Source organism: Neolamprologus multifasciatus, chromosome 1, assembly GCF_963576455.1.
Source record: "Neolamprologus multifasciatus chromosome 1, fNeoMul1.2, whole genome shotgun sequence".
Classification (NCBI taxonomy): Eukaryota; Metazoa; Chordata; class Actinopteri; order Cichliformes; family Cichlidae; genus Neolamprologus; species Neolamprologus multifasciatus.
This window is the reverse complement of record NC_140439.1, coordinates 30631839-30650432: the sequence shown is the minus strand read 5'-3', so window position 1 is coordinate 30650432 and position 18594 is coordinate 30631839. Positions and strand designations below refer to the sequence as shown.

The following is an 18594-nucleotide window of genomic DNA, read 5'->3' as shown; positions in this document are numbered from 1 at the left end:
AGACACACTTAATTGATAGTCAGAAGAATATGTTTAATAAAAATAATTAAACCTCAATTTCCTCTATAGAACTTCATAGAAAGTAATCCAATAAATTACAAATGACTTTTAAGACGTGTTTTCCTGCACTACATTAAGAATTATTTTGACTACACAGACCACAACTTGCAAATATATCAACTGTCCAATGAGAAAGAAAGAAAAAAAAGAAAGTAAAAGACACAAACTGACCAGGGTGACATTTAGGATACTATCAAGCTTGAAATAAAAATACAAACCCCATGATGGTAGTTTTGTCATCTCAGTGATTACATGTATGAAAACCTCCCTGTACAGCAGTAGTGTGTTTTGTCGTTCCTCTTGCATATTGGTCATTGTTTTCTTGTGTCTGTGTTTAATGCAGATTCAGCACAGCCTCTTTAGCAGCAAGCAGTGCTTTCAAGGTCTGTATACAATATAACCTTTACAAAAAGAAGGAAAAAAAGGAAGGAAAGCAATGAAAGCGAGAAGTCCCATCTTGTGTCTACATTTCTCTCTTAACGAGGATTAACACAGTCATCAATCCATCGCTGCGGGGCAACAAAAAGTAGCAAAAGTCATCAGTCAGTCACCTACAGCAGATGTAGCAGTGGCTGGGTGTTTGCATAAGGGCACTACAAGTTTAAAGAGCGTAGAGGTGCAGATATACAAAATGACAGTGGCATGTTTAAGTTCATTGCTCAGACATAGAAAAATACCGTACTGTTAGTAATAATAATTAAAAAAGAAAAAAATGCAATTGCATTGCAAGCAAACCCATGACGAGGTCTATATATAACAGGCATACAAGAAAACCACATTAAAGCAACATTAGAAATCAGGCATGTCTTCAGTCTTTGTTCATGTCTGAACCCACGGAGAAAAATGCTACAGCTACACTTAAGAACTAAACAGGTTTTTCAGCGGGCTGTCACCCTCAGCCCAAACAGAAACCTCACCTCGGAAATAATTTGTGTATCTAACAGTCCACTGTGTAACAGCAGTCCTAGAGCAAGCACTGTTGTGCTGAAAGAGACTTACAAAAAGGTACTTCGGTTCGAGTGAACTCCAGTGTTTGTGTGTATATCCTGGTTACAGGTTTAAAATGGACATGTGCACGGATGCTGAGCAAAACACACAAGCATGGACAGTGAGCGTAGATGTGAGCGGTGAATGAAAGAGAGTGAGGTACAGGATAAGGGCACTTCTACATCTATCTGAAGCTCTGTTTGTCAGAAAACAGAGTTGAGGGTGAAGTGAAATAAATCAAGACAGCGCTGAAAACTCCCAGCAACAAAAGCTATTATTGAGCCCTTCCTGAAGCTAACCCGTGTGGCACTGCGTAAAATTTAATACTTAGACAATGACAGTGATACTACAATCTTAGCCAGGAACTGAACTATCTTGTGCTTGTGCTCCATGGGCTTTGTAGGAACACAGGTTGCCATGCAATGCGTATCATCAAGGACTTGAATCCTCCAAATTTCCAAAGAGAAATTTCTGACGGTATTAAAAAAACAAAACAACAAAAAAACAACAACAGCAATGTGGTGTTTACGTCTCATAGCCTGCCCGCCCCCACACCACCACCTAACATACAGCCTGGTGAGTTATGGATGCGGCGAGAGGAGCAGCTCAGGAAGCAAAACACAGAGGAAGGTTTCATTTAAAATAAAATCAAAAAAGGCCTCTGACACACATTCCAGCAGAGATGAGAACATTGTGTACATTGACAGATCACACACACACCCATGCACATGTACATTTGCACAGTGAAGCCAATCCATTTAGCAAAGTTGAGGTAAGATTCAGTCAAATACATCGGGGTTGTAGAAATAATATCCATCAACACTACGAAGACCAAACAACTCCGTCAAGACCGCCAAGGGTCAAAGGGCAGTTTTTTGGCACACAGTAGAAGGTTTTTCTCTGTTACCGCAGCTCAAGGAGCTTTTAGTTATAATTAAGAAATGTGCAGGTGAATGTGAATGCCTACTGTTGGTGGCTAAAGTGCGCCTTGAACATGCTGTGGCATGTTTGTAAGGTGATGGTGAATATTAAAATGTAAAGTCAGACAGTAGAGAAATGAATTATGTTTAACTTTTTTAGATTTAAGATTGTGTACGTCTGGAAAAATAATCATTTTACCATTTTTCCAAGTCCTTACTAAGGAAGGAATCATTTCCTGACTGGACAAGGAGAAGTGATAAATAACCTCTTCAAGATGATATGAAGGTATTTGACAGGTTTGTGAGGCTGTGAGAGTTGTGCACTCGGGTAGAACATGGCAGACAGAGAATCTACAGCTTCAGTGACATTCATTAGCTGCCCAAGTTATTGCTGACATATCCAACGTATGATCTGCAAAGCATAAGTGTCAACGAACCTGTAAAAGTACTATTTACAAGAGAACCCAAAGTGTTTGTCAAGTGTCATTCCCCACACCCCTGACAATCAAAATATATTAATAGTACAGCTCAAAGAGCGTGTTGATGTAGTTTTACTTCTTTTAATAAAATTAATCCTGACATAATTACAATAATGCCTTTTTTGTTGCAATAATTGCATGGTACAAGTTCAGAGTTCAGAAATCTACTAAAGTCTGACATGCAAAATGTCTCAAAACAAGACTGTACCTTGTGAACAAACATTGACATTTTATTTCAGTTTCTTTAGGTCAGTTTTTCCTATTTTTTTATTTATTTTTTAAAGGTTTTTGTAGTCTTTATTACAGAACATTGTAGTTAGTTCTTGTATTTACATGTAAAGAAATCACAACAGAAGTGCTGGAAAATCCATATATATATGTGAATATATGTATACATTTCTAGGCAATACATAAATAAATTTATATTTATATATTTGTAGGATCAGTCCTCATCACTGGAGTCTGAATCGTCTGAGGATGAGGAAGAGCTCCCAGACTCTGATGAAGAAGACTCTGCTTTCCCTGAACCTTCAGGACCACTGTTATCCTTTTGTTCTATGGATTCATCCTCTTCCTCCTCCCCCTCATCCAAAGCGTCTTCCAAAAGCTCGTCTTCCTCCTCTCCATCCTTGTCTCCCTCTGGCTGCTCTGTCTCCTGATGTGATGACTGGGAAACTGAAGGTAGAGGAGGAGCAGTTGGAAGGGTGGGGTCACTGTTTGAGCTCTGTGGCTGTGTGGTGGACACAGGAAGGTTAAGGCCTGGAGTGAGAAGCATCCCTGGGTAAAGCATACTGGAGAGTAACAAGGGGTTAAGAGACAGTGGCTGACTGGAGGCTGCAGAGGCAGCTGAAGCACTTTGTGTGGCGGAGGAAGAGGAAGCAGAGCTGGAAGTGGAGGAAGGAGTCGTGTTTGAGCCCTCTGTCCTTTCTCCTTTGGTGTCTGAGGTGTGAGAGGGGGCTTTAGAGGCAGTTGGCTCTCCTGTTCCACCGCTGGTTATTCCCTTTGTTTTCTCTTCAGAGCCTCCTGCAGCTTCCTGAGCAGGCTTCCCAAGCAAGCTGCCCATACTAAGGAGGTTTGGCAGTCCAGCCATACCAGAAAGCATCATGGGAAACATGGCAGCCAAGTTACTTGCAGCCAGGTTACTAGCATCAGACGGCAGCCCCATCAGGCCTGCAGTGAGCTGCAGGGACTGTAAATTCTGGAGGTTTTGCTGGAAGGCCTGCAGACTCGTGAGGTCCATTCCAGAGAGGAGGCCGTTTGCCAGCAGTGGGTTCAAACCTAGTGCCGAGGCTGCCGGGTTAGGTGGTGCTCCTGCCGCTGCAGCTGCAGCTGCCGCTGCCTTGGCCAAAGGATTCTTAGGTCGCCGTCCACGCCGACTTACCTCCTCGGGAACAATGGGTCCAGTCAGGATCCTGTCAAACATGCTCTCTGGGAGGTAACCCTGGAAAAGATGGAATGATGTTGGTACATTCCCCAATATAAGAAAATAGTCAGGTAGTGACAGTGACAACAGTTCACTGTTACATAATTAGGCTCATTGAGATAAAACTAATGTTGTCCTAAGAGAAGAACAGCACATATTTGAACATATGCATTAAGGTTAGTCAGGCCAGTTTTACTATTATCTGCACTCAATAACATGAATGGGGTGAATTTAAAAACCATTTCGATGGCACCAAACTGCCGTCTCTAAAATGATCAGAAACAGGTTAAAACCTTCATGACAGCAGAACTTACGCCTGTTTAAATTTTATAAGGTATAAATTTTATAAAAGTGTTACTCTATAACTTACCGACTGTTTAACAACATCGGCCCATTCAGGCGGGACTCCGTACTCTGGGTTTTCCTGAAGGAATCGGCATAGGTCCTTCAGCGGAGGAGCAAAGGCTCCACCAATCTTCAAGAAAGAATACAGGCAACATAAACCCAAGTGCACATCACTGTTATAATGTACACACTATCAAAATGATTATTAACAAATTAAAAGCCATCTTTGTATTTGTATGGCTGGTTATGACTTAAAAAACACCACCAACACACCTTGCGTGCATTTCTCCTGTTGATGATCTGGACCCTTTCTTCTCCCGTCAAACTGTTCACATCAATCTTGTTGGGGTTTCTACAGCGGTGCCTTTTCTGCTTTGGCCGACCATCCTGGAAGTGGAACTGCATTTGCATCTTATTTACCCCCTAAACATGAAATGTAACGACAGTTAGTTACATAGAAAGTCTAACTACAAGAAGTTTTCTGCTCATACTGGTTCCTCTGTTTTTTAATTAAATATGTACTAAATAAAATAATGTTTCTAAATATCTATTATTTTAGTTAATCAGAAATTGTCTCTTTTCAACAGACAAGAAGAATTTGAAGCCCTTGGAGCAAAAAAGTAAAGACTTACACAGATAAAAGCTCCTGTGTCTGCCACAAAGCCAGGGTTTTCTTTTAGCCACTGCTCCAGTTCTTTCCTCCTGGGAGCATCATCCCCAGCCAGCCGGGTGCCATCTTTCAGGTTGATAACCGGGACCCTGCTCTCAGTGTCTGCAGGGACCTGACTGGGGTTCTGACTGTAGCTTGATGCAGGGCCTGGAGTCATGCCCACCTGGCCAATACCCCCCCACCCTGGAGGTACCTGAAAGCATATGAGCATGTCATTATATACTGTATACTTTGCAGAACAGCCATTAAAAAAACAAAAACAAATCAGAAGAGCACTTTTAACAAATATAATTGGTTCCAAAAAATAAAATAAAAAAAAAAATCAGGAAATTTGTGATTGTTTTCTGATTTCTAGCATAACACGCTTACTAAGAAGTATGCTCAGCTAACAAAACAACTGCTTACCTGATCGGGAACTGTTGGGACTCTACTCTTGTTCATGAAGAGCAGGTCCATTCCCTCAACGTTCTTCCTCCTCCCTCTCCTCCTTTTAACCACTGGCTGGCCATCTAATACTCCATTTGGCCTCATCTGACCAGTAAGACCTGTAGGAACTGGAGGAGAAACAGCCTGTTAGCAGTGAACTACTGTGTCAGAAAAAGGGCTAACTGTAAGTCTTTTCTTAAATTGGAGCCACATTCATATTTTGGTGTCAGGACTTCAACTTTTTCTTACATTTAAGAATATTATGAACAGACCAGATGATTTTCTTACAGAATTAAGATATTTAATGACTATTAAGTGTCTGTATTGAGTACACAAAGCCAATGCAACAGTCCAGACTGTTTTTCTCTGTAATTTAAAAAGATCCTTTGCTACCATCTTGTGGTGCTAAAGAAAAACAGCATTGTCCATTTCAGCACACTGTGCAGGAACAGATGCTCAGATCTTTGCTCTATTTACATTCAGATATATTTTAGACAGCACACATCATCAGGCAATAAATTTCTATAGTGCAATGTATTCCCTTTTTGGATAACACCAACTGTTTAACTGCACACAACTAAAGCCTACTCAAATATGAGTAGTCCTTCCTGTTGCCTAGAGATTTGCGTATTCATATGCCAAATTTGTTGAGGAAGATTATTTTTAAAGAAACATACCCGTCTGGAAGCTGGACTGAGGTTTGGTGATGTCAGCAAGTCCTGTATCTGAGGCACTCTGGAGCTCATGAAGCCGAGCCAGGTACTGCTGCTGGGCCTGGGGACCTTCCTCGGACTCCAGGGGCCTCTTCAGAGGTAGACCCTGTTTCTGGAAGGTCAACTTCAGACCTCCCTCCTGTTATACAGACACAACAGTGTAAGACAAGTCTAGGAAAATGACTGTCGGGCAAATGTACAGATTTATAAAGAAAGAAAAGCTTTAGACTTTATTTGTTGAGTCTGTCTGAGACTTTCCTGAATGATCACATTCTTTTTGTCTCGTGATTTAAGGATGACTAGGACTGTGTTGTTCTCATTGCTCTCTCTTAGTGGAAATGCTGACTTGAGATCTTTGTTAATTCATCTTGTAAAAAGTTTCTCACAAAATAAAAACAAATCTTGTTCAGATATTTTCTGGTTAGTAATACTGGGACACATGGACACACAGTGGGTAGTGCTTAGCAAAGCAGTGGGTAAAGCTTTTTCAGACTGGAGTTGAAAGCCATGCCAAAGCAATAGCTGCTGTCAGCATATAATATCTTAATATTGAAGGTAACAAGCTTCTGGTGTTTAATGATCTGTGATGGTAAAAACCATAAATTTGGAAAATGATCCCCATCAAAAAACAGCATAAAAGGAAAGATGAATACAAGCAAATCTGAAGCCTGCCATGTTAATGGCCACATTGCTTAGGAGCATATCAGAGAACACCCACAGCAGAGGTTTCCATTTCAATCTGATTATTAGCAAGACCCCCTTCAGTCTAGAGAGGCTTCAGACTGAACCTTATTATATTCTCATGACTGACTGATTTGTGCTCATGTAATCACAGCCCAAGAGCCCAATTCAAATTGAGTGTGTGGGAAAAGAGAGGAAGGCTGCTATTAAATTAATCTCTCCTCCTGCCAGGCAGTCAAAACCACTAATCATACCCAAAGGAAAGCAGGAAGAAAACCAGAGAAACATGCTGAACACGGCAACTAACACCGGTCATGGCAGCAGGAAGTGGTAGGGTCCTAGGATTAGGGCGAAGCGGAGGGAGGAGGGGAGGAAGGGAGAAATCAACATACATCGTTGAGTTTTACTGAGAACTCCTTGTTTTCTGCAACATGCTTGGTCACCTTTGACCCCTGTGGTGAAGCAGAGGGGTCCTCGCACATGCTGTTGGCATTGTCCAGCAGCTTGGTGGTGTAGAAGGAGGCCACAGCGCCTCCAGGCTCATAGACCCGACGTGTTCCCGGCCATTTGCCTTTAAGCACTGCCTGGCAAATGCTGTCCAGGCGGTTAATAATCACGCGATCCTTAAAAAGCAAGAGCCACAGAATTTTAGTGTGATTTCCCCACAGCACCTGACCACACTGTGAGTGGACATACTAATGTGTTTTCAGCATTACATCATCAGCAAATTATGCAAACCGCACATATACATAGTTAATCACCTTTGGCCAGTACGATGCAGCCAGCATGTACCCTCCACCCTGGAAAGGGTGTGAAGAGTTGTTGGAGATGCCATTCTCAGCTACATGGGTGTCTTGTGTTTCATCCTGCGTAGCGCTCAGAGATGCCACACTGTCCTCATCAAATCCCTTTACACTTGTAACAGTGGGGACTGAGAAAAATCGCCAAAAAGACATTTGAGATCCACAAAGAATGCAACAGAGAAAATGCATTTATTTGAACCTAGATAAGCTCACTGTCAGCACTCCTAACAAAACATTACTTGCTTTCAGTTTTCTGGAACTTACATAAGAAAGTACTCACCCTTCTTTTTTCCTTCCTCTCCCTCACTTTCACTGTCATCAGAAGAAGATGAGGAGGAGGAGGATGATGATGAAGAGCCAGAAGAGCAAGATGAAGAAGAAGAGGAGGAGCTGGACCCTGAATGTGATGAGGAAGATGAGGATGACGATGAAGAGGAAGAAGAGCGTGACGTCGAACTCGAGGAGGAGCCATCTGAGTCGGACTCTGTGCCACGCCTGGCGTCCTTGCGGCCCCTCTTGGTCTTCTTCGGTTTCCTCTCTGAGGAGTTGGGTGTGAGGGGTTTCGTCCGTGCTGCCACCATCTGCCTTTCATTGTCCCTGGCTACTGAAACAGGCTTCTCTTCCAGACCCGTGGGAGTAGCTGGTGCTTGAGTCGGGGTCCAACTTGCTCCCTGTCTTTCCTTGCTCTCCTCACCCTCTGAAATTGGTTCCACTTTGGGCGTGACCCCACATAGGTCTGCGTCTCTTTGAGTGGGTGGAGGCAGTGGAGAGCCTGTCAACACTGAGGTGGTGGCTTGGTACTGAGGGTGTAAGAGCGGTGTGGATGTACGTGATTGCTGCTGTGCAGCTTTTGTTTGGCTGTAGTTGCGTTGGGCAGCCATGAAGCTGAGTTCAGGGTCTCTCAGAATGTGGTAATCAGTGCGACTTACGCCATGCTTTGCAGCACCAATTAGCAGGTCACGGTCATGAGTACCAGCCTCCCACCAAACAGGTAAGTCAGAGCTCATCTGACACAGTGGCAGACGCTCGTACAATAATTGATGTCGAAGGACTTGTTCCCTCACCTGCCGAAGCAGCTCTATTCTGTACAGGGTACGAGATGCTCGCTCTTCTGTAATGGGCTGGATGTTTAGAGAAGGGTCCACTGCAGAGTCTGGAACAAAACGAACAAGCCGGTTTGAGAAAAAAAAAAAAAATTCTCAACAGGAGACTCTCAGACGTGTTTTTGTCTGGAGCGTCAATGTCACAGTGTTTATCTTTCCACAAATGATTAACCTTATCAGTCGTCTACCTCAGAACTGCTGATATAGCTTGTTTACTAAGTTGTTACAGACCATCCTCCAAAACAGAACCTTGGAGTCAGGATTGAGTAAGCAACATACTACATGAAGCACTGTTTTCACGTTAAGTTATCCAACTAAATTGATTTTCTTGATCAGATCAAATGGCTTAGAGACACTAACTGTTGAAAATAATCTGAAGGATCCTCCCTTCAGATATAGGTGTGACTGGACCATAATATATGACACTGTGATCTGCATACATGTCTGCAAATAAGAAAATGAGCATCTGACCTCCCTCTTTAGGTGGCAGGCGACACACACGTCGGCACATGGCAGTAAAAGCACAAAGGTATTTCTGCAGGCTCTCATCAGTCTTCTTGTGCAGCCGAGCCATAGCCCTGAACTTGGTCCAATCAAACCGCCCGAGGTTTGGGTCAAAAACGACACCAAAAGTGGAGACAACGCGATAAAAGTCAGCCTCTTCTCGTCTGGTCCATCTGTTGAAAGTGGAAAATAAATTTAAATTATATTAATTAAACATACGCTCTCTGTCTCTCAAAAAAAAAAAAGATTTCTGATGTCTGTGGTTGACATACTATTGACCAGTCACGTTTGAAACTGCGATACTAAGAATGGAATTTGAAAAAGTGCATCAGATAACTGATGGCTATCGTTAACAATCTTTATTTGTATTTACTATTTTTACTATTTTTAAAACTGAAAATGAATATCCATTGGCCCATTTGAAGTCCTAGAAAATTGGCTGCTGCTCTGGGAGGCTATGTCAGCACATTGGGTAATGGGTTCCCACACTGCCCATCCCCCGACACATAATATTCTGCTTTTACAAGAGCATATCAATTTTGAATTGCTTCTTTGTCAGCCATCACTGATATAATCTGTGTTCTAACCTTTGTTGCCGTTCAATCTTAGCAGCCATCTTGGGGTTGAGGGTGTCGTTGAGCGTGGGGGGTAGCGGGCAAAGTGGCGCAGACAGCACCATAGTCTGCTGGGAGGACTGAGACTGAGTCTGGTGGATGTGTAGGATCTGGCGGCTCTTGGTGTAGCGCTGAGAAGCTGTTATCAGACGTCTCAGCCTGGCTGTCAGCACTGAGGGGGAGGGCCAGTAGGCACTTTCACTTTCTGTCACTGGAACAGGATCTGAATTAAATAAACAGCAAAAAGAGTGGCATTATTTCTAATGTTTTTATTAAATTTACCACTTGAAATCTCTAGATTTCTCCTGCCCGTGGGAGGCCTGTGCTTGTAATCATGATAATTTGCTGTGAATTACAAGCATCTAATACTTACCTCCAGCACTGTCAGTGATAACCAAGTCTCCAGGAGAAGAGGCGTCGTCCTGAATGAGAAGAATTTATGTTTAAAGAAGAATACCGGAGAACTGACAACCCCAACAAGTCAAATTAAGTATCAAATATCTTGATGCATGCTCAATCATCCAGGTAAGGAAATCCTAAAAAGTTGATTCTGTTCAGCTGAACAGAAAAACGCTACATCCACATGAACAGAATAAAATTTGGGGGAATAAATATCAAATAGCAACATTCACCTTTGAGTCTTGTGACCTTACCTCCATGTCGTCCTTTAACAGTGCTGGAGCCGGCTTGTATTCTGGATCATCCACATCCCTATCCACATAGAGAAAGTTTGTGCCTTGTTGTTTTTTTTTGCAGATGACAGATTAAAAGATATCTGGACCAGCCTAATCAAATTAAAGTAAAAGACAAAGTATTTTAACAGTTCAGGACGGTGTCGTGTACTCACCCATCCATGAAATCATTGTTTCTCTGTTCAGCAGCGATGGCCTTCTCATCTGGTTTCCCCACACGCTCTAGGAAACACAGGGTAGGGTCTCCACGAATAGTGTTGTACTTCTCATAACCTGGGAAAGCACAGGAAGATAAGTAAACACCAAAATTAGTTAAGGATAATGCATGGAAACAGATATGAAGTAGACAAGCTGGTTCATTTCCCACCAACCAAAAATATTTTAGCAGGTTTCCACTGATGGTACTTTAAATAACAAATACGGACTTTTCCTTTTCACCAAACTCACCACTATCATCACGGAAAAAGCTTAACTTAAAGCTAACTTTTAGTTGGAACTTAAAATCCAGAATTACATTTTTTGTACTGAAGTTTTAAAACAAACAAACAAACAAAATAAAAGACCCCCCCCCCCAAGCAAGTCACATTAGTAGAAAAACTGTTACCATGCTTAAAGACACCCAGCAGAAGACACTTGTCAGAGATTGCATCCCACCACAGGGCTGGAAGCTCTGAATTGTCAGGCTCTGGAACCCAGATCTTTACTTCACTGTAGAGGACAAGAAGACGCACAGCTTTAGACGGGTATTATGGGGAGTGATGTTTATACATTTCAATATACTTGCTGATAGCTGTGACCGTTTTTCAAAATATACTTCTTGATGTATTGTTAAAAAGCAGCTGGATTTGATTAAACAACTTCAAAAAAACAAAACCCTTCTACATCTATTTGCTTCAATACAAACATCTTTTATTGTTAATCCATACAAAGCTATTTGTAAAATGTAAATAGTAATAGTCAAAGATGCAAAAGCACTGTAGTTGAACCATCTTGTTCTTGAGCAGAAAATAAATAAGCCCCGTCTTTCACCAGCAGGTGGAGCTCTGCAACCTTCTAATGAATTTGGCTGATCATTTGTTCCCTCAACAGGTTGATACCATAGGCTAATGACACCACTCCAGGAGAGAAGTCTGTGGCAACGCCTTTAATCCTTTAATCAGAGTTGTCATTTAACATCTCTATCAAGCCATTTACTGTTGTATTAAGGCAGAGGAAGCATTGGTCTTTTCTGTACAGTGAGATTGCGACTAGTGTACAATTATAAAAATGCTGCATAGAGGTTTAAAAGCTGTCTACTGCTAAGTATAAACAGATGAGTTATGTCCTAGGAAGAGTATAGTATAGTCTTTGCCAAAAATAAATTCTAATGGAGACCCAAGCAATAAGAGTTGCAGGAAAAACTCATCTTAGTGATAAACGGTTTTAATTCTCAGTGCAAGCAACCCAAGTTGACATCAGACTAGGTAAAAGTCAAGCTCACCTTGAGTCCACGCCATCTAGCACCTTCTGGGCCTGGCTTCCTATCACCTCTTGTTTCAGGTAGTAGAGCATTCTGACCCTGAGCAGCACCCTGCACAGAGAAAACCCACTGGTCAGAACAAAGCCCTGACCACTCAGCCCTGCTGAGCAAGCAGAAGTAATACACAATACACAGACGTACGCACACAGACTCACCAATTTGTTGGGCAGAATGCAATTAAATGTGTGGTCAGACTACAGACTGTATTGTAAACTCATTTCATTTTCACTTATACATTTAGTCACATTCATCAATTTATGCCTATAATCTCTCATCTTTAAGTGTACTAAGAGCAAAGTACAGCTATAAATACTCCACTGTACAGGCCTTTGACGGAGCAGGAGACACTACACAACTCTTCTGAAGAGACCGGCATATGTGCCAACACTGATCAATTAACTATGAATTATTGTATCACTTAAAGTGACATTATTGTATAGACGTCACAAGGGAGTCATGAGCACATCCACAGCTCGGCTCTGAGGACTGAATGAACAGACAAGCGTCTCTCTCCAGTTGTCATGTGGTTGTACTGGCAGTAGATGAAGGCTGGGAAGTCGAGGCTGACAAGGTAGAGAGGAGGCTGACTCACAGGGGAGACATTAGCTCTGTGATGCATGATCGCACATTACAGGCAGCAGGCTTTGAGCGCAGACAGTGAAGTGCTGGGAACCGATGTGCTGGTGTACCAGAGCTGTAGCGTCTAGCAAGCCTTGAGATTTTCTTGGTGATGAAGACCTACGGTCTAGTCATTCTGTAAGAATACATTATGATGCCTGTTGGCCAATTTTGGTTCTAAGGTTTCAAGGACAAAAATAAATAAATTAATGAATGAATTTTGAAAAATCCTAAAATTATTTTTTTAGGTCACATCTCTGTTAGTACCATTGTTGGCAGGCTAGTCTGCTTCCTTGTATTTGTGACCACTTTTCCTCATCACTTATACCACTATATTCATACATCATCATATGGATCCATTGCTTCTCCTGCCAAGGCTTCTTTTCAGCACAGCTTTTCTATCAAGAGCACTGAAAAAACTGTGGGCTGCTGCTCACAACTACATCATGTCAGGCATTCCATCTTTCTTCTGGTATAACTAGGCTAAATATTGTTATAAATGAGCCCAAAATCCTTCTTTCATTTACTGACACGACCATGAACAACCGGAGGGCTCCAGAGTCTGTCCGTCTGTAGGAGTGATGGATGTCTATGTTGACCGGCCTGGACTTGTGGCTCTGGTAAATTAGAGCTGAACGTCCTCCTCCCTCCGTCCTCCACCCTCCATATTCCTGTGTGACTGGACCCGCCCAGGAGCAGCTGCTGCTTCCTCTGCCTGTCAGCACCCCTTTTCCAAGCCTCTGTTAGTTGCATTTGTGTTTGTGTGTGAGAGATGTGGTTCACTCAGAGAGGCTGCAGAGGATCTCAGCACAGTCAAACACAGTCTTTCAAAAACAAATAACCCAAGTATGTCTGACATGAGTGGCATGCAAAAAATCTCCAATGGGCTGTACATAGAAAACACCATCAGCGTAACAGAGAGATTCTTCCTCATAGATAATATTCTCATCCAAAACACGCACTGACCATAAAATGCCTTCTTAAACCTGCATAGTATAAGTATATTTTCATAACTATATTCTTCAGCATGCAGTAAAAAAGGGGAAAAAAAATCGACTGCATTTTATTCAGTAAGGTCCAAGATGTTCACATTGTTATCACCCACTATGACCCAGTTTCATAACCTGTTGATGCTTAATCTTTTCAAGTCTTTTAGGAAACAAGCTACAGTAATTTACCCCTTCTTCCCATAGCAACCATTGCTGTGCAAGAGCTGTGTCCTACATTTGTGGGTCTGTTAAGAAGCCAGTGCACACCCCCACCCCACCAGTCACATTCCAGGTCCTCAGAGGGAAAACGCACAAGTCAGCAAACCCTGCTAGCTGCATGTCCCCAATTGCCCGGCGTGTCACATATCAGACAATCCCTGGATTCAGCAATACTGGAAAAGGAAACAATGGAGAACTTTCTATGGAAGCTTCAGTGCTCTGCATCCAAAGCCCAATGGACACAAGCTCTGCGTTTTATAGCGCTATTCCCCCCTCTGTAAATAAGAGAGATCTATGACAGCCATTAGATGGGCTGAAGTCTCATGAAGATTCTTATCAGCTAGTCTCAACGTGAAGTCTGTTAATCAATCAGCGGACTGTCAGCTCCAATACATGTTTTAGTGCTTCCTAATTATTGTTGCTTGAAGGTGCCGCGGTTAAAATTTGAGCCATGTGCAAACTGTATATTCATACACTTAGGCTTCATTACACGAAAAATAAATCGAGATCATCTTTGTTAAAAGAGAATAATCACCACCTGCCAGTTTCTATAATAGCTTAAAGTTTTACATCAGTACTCACACACCTCTTTCTCACGCACGGGAGACTAAACAACACAGCAATAGACAATTAGTCCCCATCTCCACTATAAGCCAGTTAAATGCATACTCTCTTTTATCTTATAATGCTTTTGAAATAGCAATATAGAACCTCTATATTGTGGTCATTTGGAACATTATTTGTCTTAATTGATGAAACTCAAATTGGATGAAAAGTGTCATAAGTGAATACTTACTTGTTGCAGTGGTGTTTCAGGTGCTTCTTATAGCCATCGTCCTGAAGCATATGCTCAGGGTTGTGCTTCCTGAGCCACTCAGCCTTGTGGATGTCAAAAGAACTAGACTGGGTCTTCATCTTTTTACCCTTTCTCCCCCGAGGAACTGGGGCAGACAAGCCTAGCAAAATAAAAAAGTAAGTGTTGTGGTTCAAATTAATTCTTACTACTTACTGATTGTAATAAAGTCAGTAAATGTCAGCTTGAATTGCTGAGACTCACCTAAGTGATTCTGCAACTCCTTTGTGCGTCCATCCTCGGTAGGGGCTATGAGGTCCCACATGAAGCTTTTGATTTTGTCATCTCCACGATAATGGACCAGGCAGTAGGCCAACAAGGCCCTGCAGATGGACTCCACATCCCACTCAGTCAACTGCTTCTTAAAACGGCCATGGTTGAGGATATCCTTCCAACGACCCCATCTGGAAACAGAAGGGGAATGCCACACTTAGGAATACTCATTTGAGTATGGAAGCAGACTCTATATACAGTTTGGATGACGTTTTTTAAGTGTTAAAGCAAAAATGCATATTGCTGTAATTTATAATCCTGATGGTCTTGTTTGTTTGTATGTGAATGGAAAAATTCAAGTGGAGATAATAGGATGTTTAATTCAATCTATTACAAATTTTTCAGGAGCCTCTTTGTTGACAAAAATTCAGGTGAGTCCTTCCAAATACCAGCTATGTTATTTAATAGTTAGTATTAGGTTAAACTTATTAAATGTATCTTACCCATAGACAAGCAAGTTCTTCTCTACTCTGAAGCACTCTGTGCGGCCATAGCTGTTCAGGCGATCGTAGTTTCGTCTGAGCTTAGGTTTGGTCTCATCGCCGTCACTCTCGCCCTCTGAAAGCTCTGCTAGCTCATCCTTGGTGGCACTAAAGGGCCTTGTCTGCTTTCTAACACGAGGAGTGTCAATGACCAGGCTGTTCTGTAGAGGGGGAAAAAATTTCATGGACTTTATGTCTTTTATGCAGTTAAAGGGGAATAGATGTCCTGTGTATGTCACATTCCAATTATCCATTTCTGTGGATATTGTATCCATTTTAGTCTGGTACTCACTCTGCCGTTGACCATATCCATATCAATGTCAGCCTTTTTGGCCCACTTGTCCCAGAAATTAGGGTCATCCAGGGAGATGTCTGTACGGTTTCCAGATGCTACAAAACTGGCCTGAAAGCAGACATCAGAATCACATTAAGTTATAATCATATTTGTTTTTCCCCGTATGCCTGTGTCAGGAATTGGCACAGGTTGAGAATTTTAAAAAGCCAGCGATATGCAATCTCCACACTCATGTACACAAAAGGTGATAAAGCTGATGTTAAATCATTTGTACTTAACGAGTTCTATTTATCAGATTTCTTGTTTTTTTACCTTGGCAAAAGTGGATCCTCGTCCCTCAGACTCAATGGTAATGGTCTTTGTCCTGCGCTGCAGGATCTGGTCAATGTCCTCCTCACAGAATTTGGCCCCTTCATCCTCCTCATCCATGATTGCCCCGTAGGCCCCACGTCGCAACAGATCTTCAATCGCCTTTTTGGACAGCTGCTGCTGCACAGCCTGTAAGGTAAAGAAAAAAAAATCACATTAAAGTCATAAAACTATAACACGGTTATAATTACATGATAATAGTTCACAGATTACAAAATAGACTTCAGGTGTGAAATGGAACCACAGGAGGAATGGCACTACATAATGCATGAGTTGATCAAATCTCCAGTTGACAGAAATAGCACACTAAATGCAGGCACACAGCTAGAGCAATTATTAAAATGACAAAATTAGCAGCTATATATCCAACCCCGGCATTTGTTTAGTATGCAGATATGTTCAGTCAGACCAGATGTAGAAAACTGCTAATACATCCTCCTTATAGTTCATATAACTCCCAGGGGACACAAACTGCAGCTAAGCATCCACCTACACACCTCACAGTGTTGACACACTCCTTCACAAACAGATTAGAGTCTAACAGGATCGGTTACACATCAAGTGGAAATTTTAAGAGTGACCTTCACGTTTTAGTTTTTATTTTTTTGTTGGCTTGACAAGAAAAAATTGGCTTAGTGTCATTTCACATTTGCTACAGTGTCCTCCTAATGTAATTCAGTATCCCCGGGTATGTATGTCAACTTTTATGTTACTGGAATGGCAGCTGAAAGAAATGCAGCATTGATCTCTTGTCTTTTATAAATGTAATAAATTTCAGGAGATCATTAACTTGTTTCATATCCAGCTTTTCAGAGTTTAAGATGGCAAAGCTGGAGAAGAGAGTGGACGGTGTACTGTTCGTTAACAATAAACAGAACACTTCGATCAAAAAACAAAAAACATTTTATTATAATTTATTTGCATCTCCCCATATGAGGGATTAGTCATTGGCGCTGGGGCTCGTGTAATTCTGCAAGATGGTTTCTAATTTACAAGATTTTAAGATTTAACTACTCGTTTCTATTCCAGACCGTATGGACAATTCTCAAACTTACCCCTCCCCCAGTGCCTCCTCCCAGGCTGTTATCTCGGCCACTCATGCTCTGCAACACTGCTTTATCCAAACCCAACTTGAGGCTGGCGCGATCAAACATTTCTCGCTCATATGAGTTCCTGGTGATCAAACGGTACACCTTCACTGCCTTGTTCTGACCGATGCGATGGCAGCGAGCCTGGGCCTGTAAAGTATACAAAAACTGAGGAAACTGCACCGAGCATATAATTTGTTTTAATATCTACACATTGATTTGTCAGACAGCTCTTCTTAAACGACTCATTAAAATGAGATTCAACAAATAACATGTAAGTTGTTTGTGGAATGACTGAGCATTCACAACATGTACTTTTGACTAGACACAGTGTAATGCACTTCCCATGGTGGCTAGTTTTGCTGCCTATTAATTGCGTGAGCAGATCTCAGATAACTGTTAGTATGCCACTTTCTCGAAACAGCAATAAAACATAATCTACAGCATTTCGCTGAACCCACTGCTGAGTCCTACCTGCAGGTCGTTTTGTGGGTTCCAGTCAGAGTCGAAGATGATGCAGGTGTCTGCTGCTGTGAGGTTGATTCCCAGCCCACCAGCTCTTGTACACAGAAGGAAAACAAAGCGATCTGAGTCAGGCTTACTGAAGCGGTCGATGGCAGCCTGTCGCAGATTTCCACGAACCCGTCCATCAATACGCTCGTACAGATACCTGCAACATAAATGAAATAAATATGATGAATGTTTGTACAATACCTTTTTAAATTGTTTATTCTGACTTCTTGTACATGGGATCCAGGTATAGTGCTTATCTAATCGAACACCTCGGTATGTTCAAAATGTGGGCGTTATTCTTTGACAGCCATATTTATCCATACTCAAAACAAGACTACAGTATTATGGTCTTCACACTATCAAGTATTCTTGTTTTGTTTTGTATTCCCTTTTTCTTAACCCGAGAAATATAAAACTATTTCTACAAGAGGTGAGTATGCTCTTTCATCCTCGTGTCCACAATCATCCCCTCCTACAGTCCTACCCCTTGCTCTTCCTGAGGTTATCCACTTCCACTCAAGAGAAACATCAGAATCTCCCACTTGTCTAATGTGATGGAACCCTGAAGGCTTTTGTAACCTACTGCTGAACCCTGTCTGAGGTCTGTGTTGCACAGCACCTCACATGTTTACAATAGCTTCAGGTTTGTTCTAGCTTCTGGTGGGCAGCCAGCAGAAAGAAAGAAGAGAAAGAGAAAGGAAGAGCTAGAACAGGACAGTGAAGGGCTTTAGCTGGAACTTAGTTTGTACACATTAGCTTTATATCTTTGATGAAAGAGGAAAAAAATAATTCACGTATACTGATTGAAATAGTTCCGTGTATTGCACTCTGAAATTTAAACCTAAAACCCTGTGAAGGAACTGAGACATTATCAAGTTAAAAATGCTAAAGAGAAGATTAAAATAGCAGGCTGTCGTGTAAAGTGCCTGGCAGTTTGGTGTGATAATTTGACATCT

The 18594-nt window shown here is 41.9% G+C and overlaps 1 protein-coding gene across 7 annotated transcripts in view; it reads right to left on the bottom strand.

Moving 5' to 3' along the window:
- Positions 1-12: 12 nt before the first annotated feature.
- chd9 (chromodomain helicase DNA binding protein 9) overlaps positions 13-18594 on the bottom strand; it is a 73232-nt gene continuing 54650 nt past the window's right edge. For 6 of the 7 annotated variants that reach the window (XM_085147709.1, XM_085147851.1, XM_085147771.1 and 3 more), the window contains 23 exons: positions 17600-17795; positions 17093-17275; positions 15981-16166; positions 15666-15776; positions 15335-15534; positions 14823-15022; positions 14562-14721; positions 11901-11990; positions 11025-11128; positions 10576-10693; positions 10382-10439; positions 10102-10150; positions 9702-9951; positions 9082-9287; positions 7788-8660; positions 7466-7635; positions 7097-7327; positions 5988-6162; positions 5290-5438; positions 4847-5077; positions 4488-4637; positions 4240-4344; positions 13-3887 (listed from right to left, as the gene is read on the bottom strand). In XM_085147709.1, coding sequence (XP_085003835.1) covers positions 2889-3887; positions 4240-4344; positions 4488-4637; positions 4847-5077; positions 5290-5438; positions 5988-6162; positions 7097-7327; positions 7466-7635; positions 7788-8660; positions 9082-9287; positions 9702-9951; positions 10102-10150; positions 10382-10439; positions 10576-10693; positions 11025-11128; positions 11901-11990; positions 14562-14721; positions 14823-15022; positions 15335-15534; positions 15666-15776; positions 15981-16166; positions 17093-17275; positions 17600-17795 — 5194 coding nt within the window. In that variant the 3' untranslated portion in view covers positions 13-2888. The remainder of the gene's footprint in view (positions 3888-4239; positions 4345-4487; positions 4638-4846; positions 5078-5289; positions 5439-5987; positions 6163-7096; positions 7328-7465; positions 7636-7787; positions 8661-9081; positions 9288-9701; positions 9952-10101; positions 10151-10381; positions 10440-10575; positions 10694-11024; positions 11129-11900; positions 11991-14561; positions 14722-14822; positions 15023-15334; positions 15535-15665; positions 15777-15980; positions 16167-17092; positions 17276-17599; positions 17796-18594) is intronic. The other variant, XM_085147931.1, reaches the window with a different exon arrangement.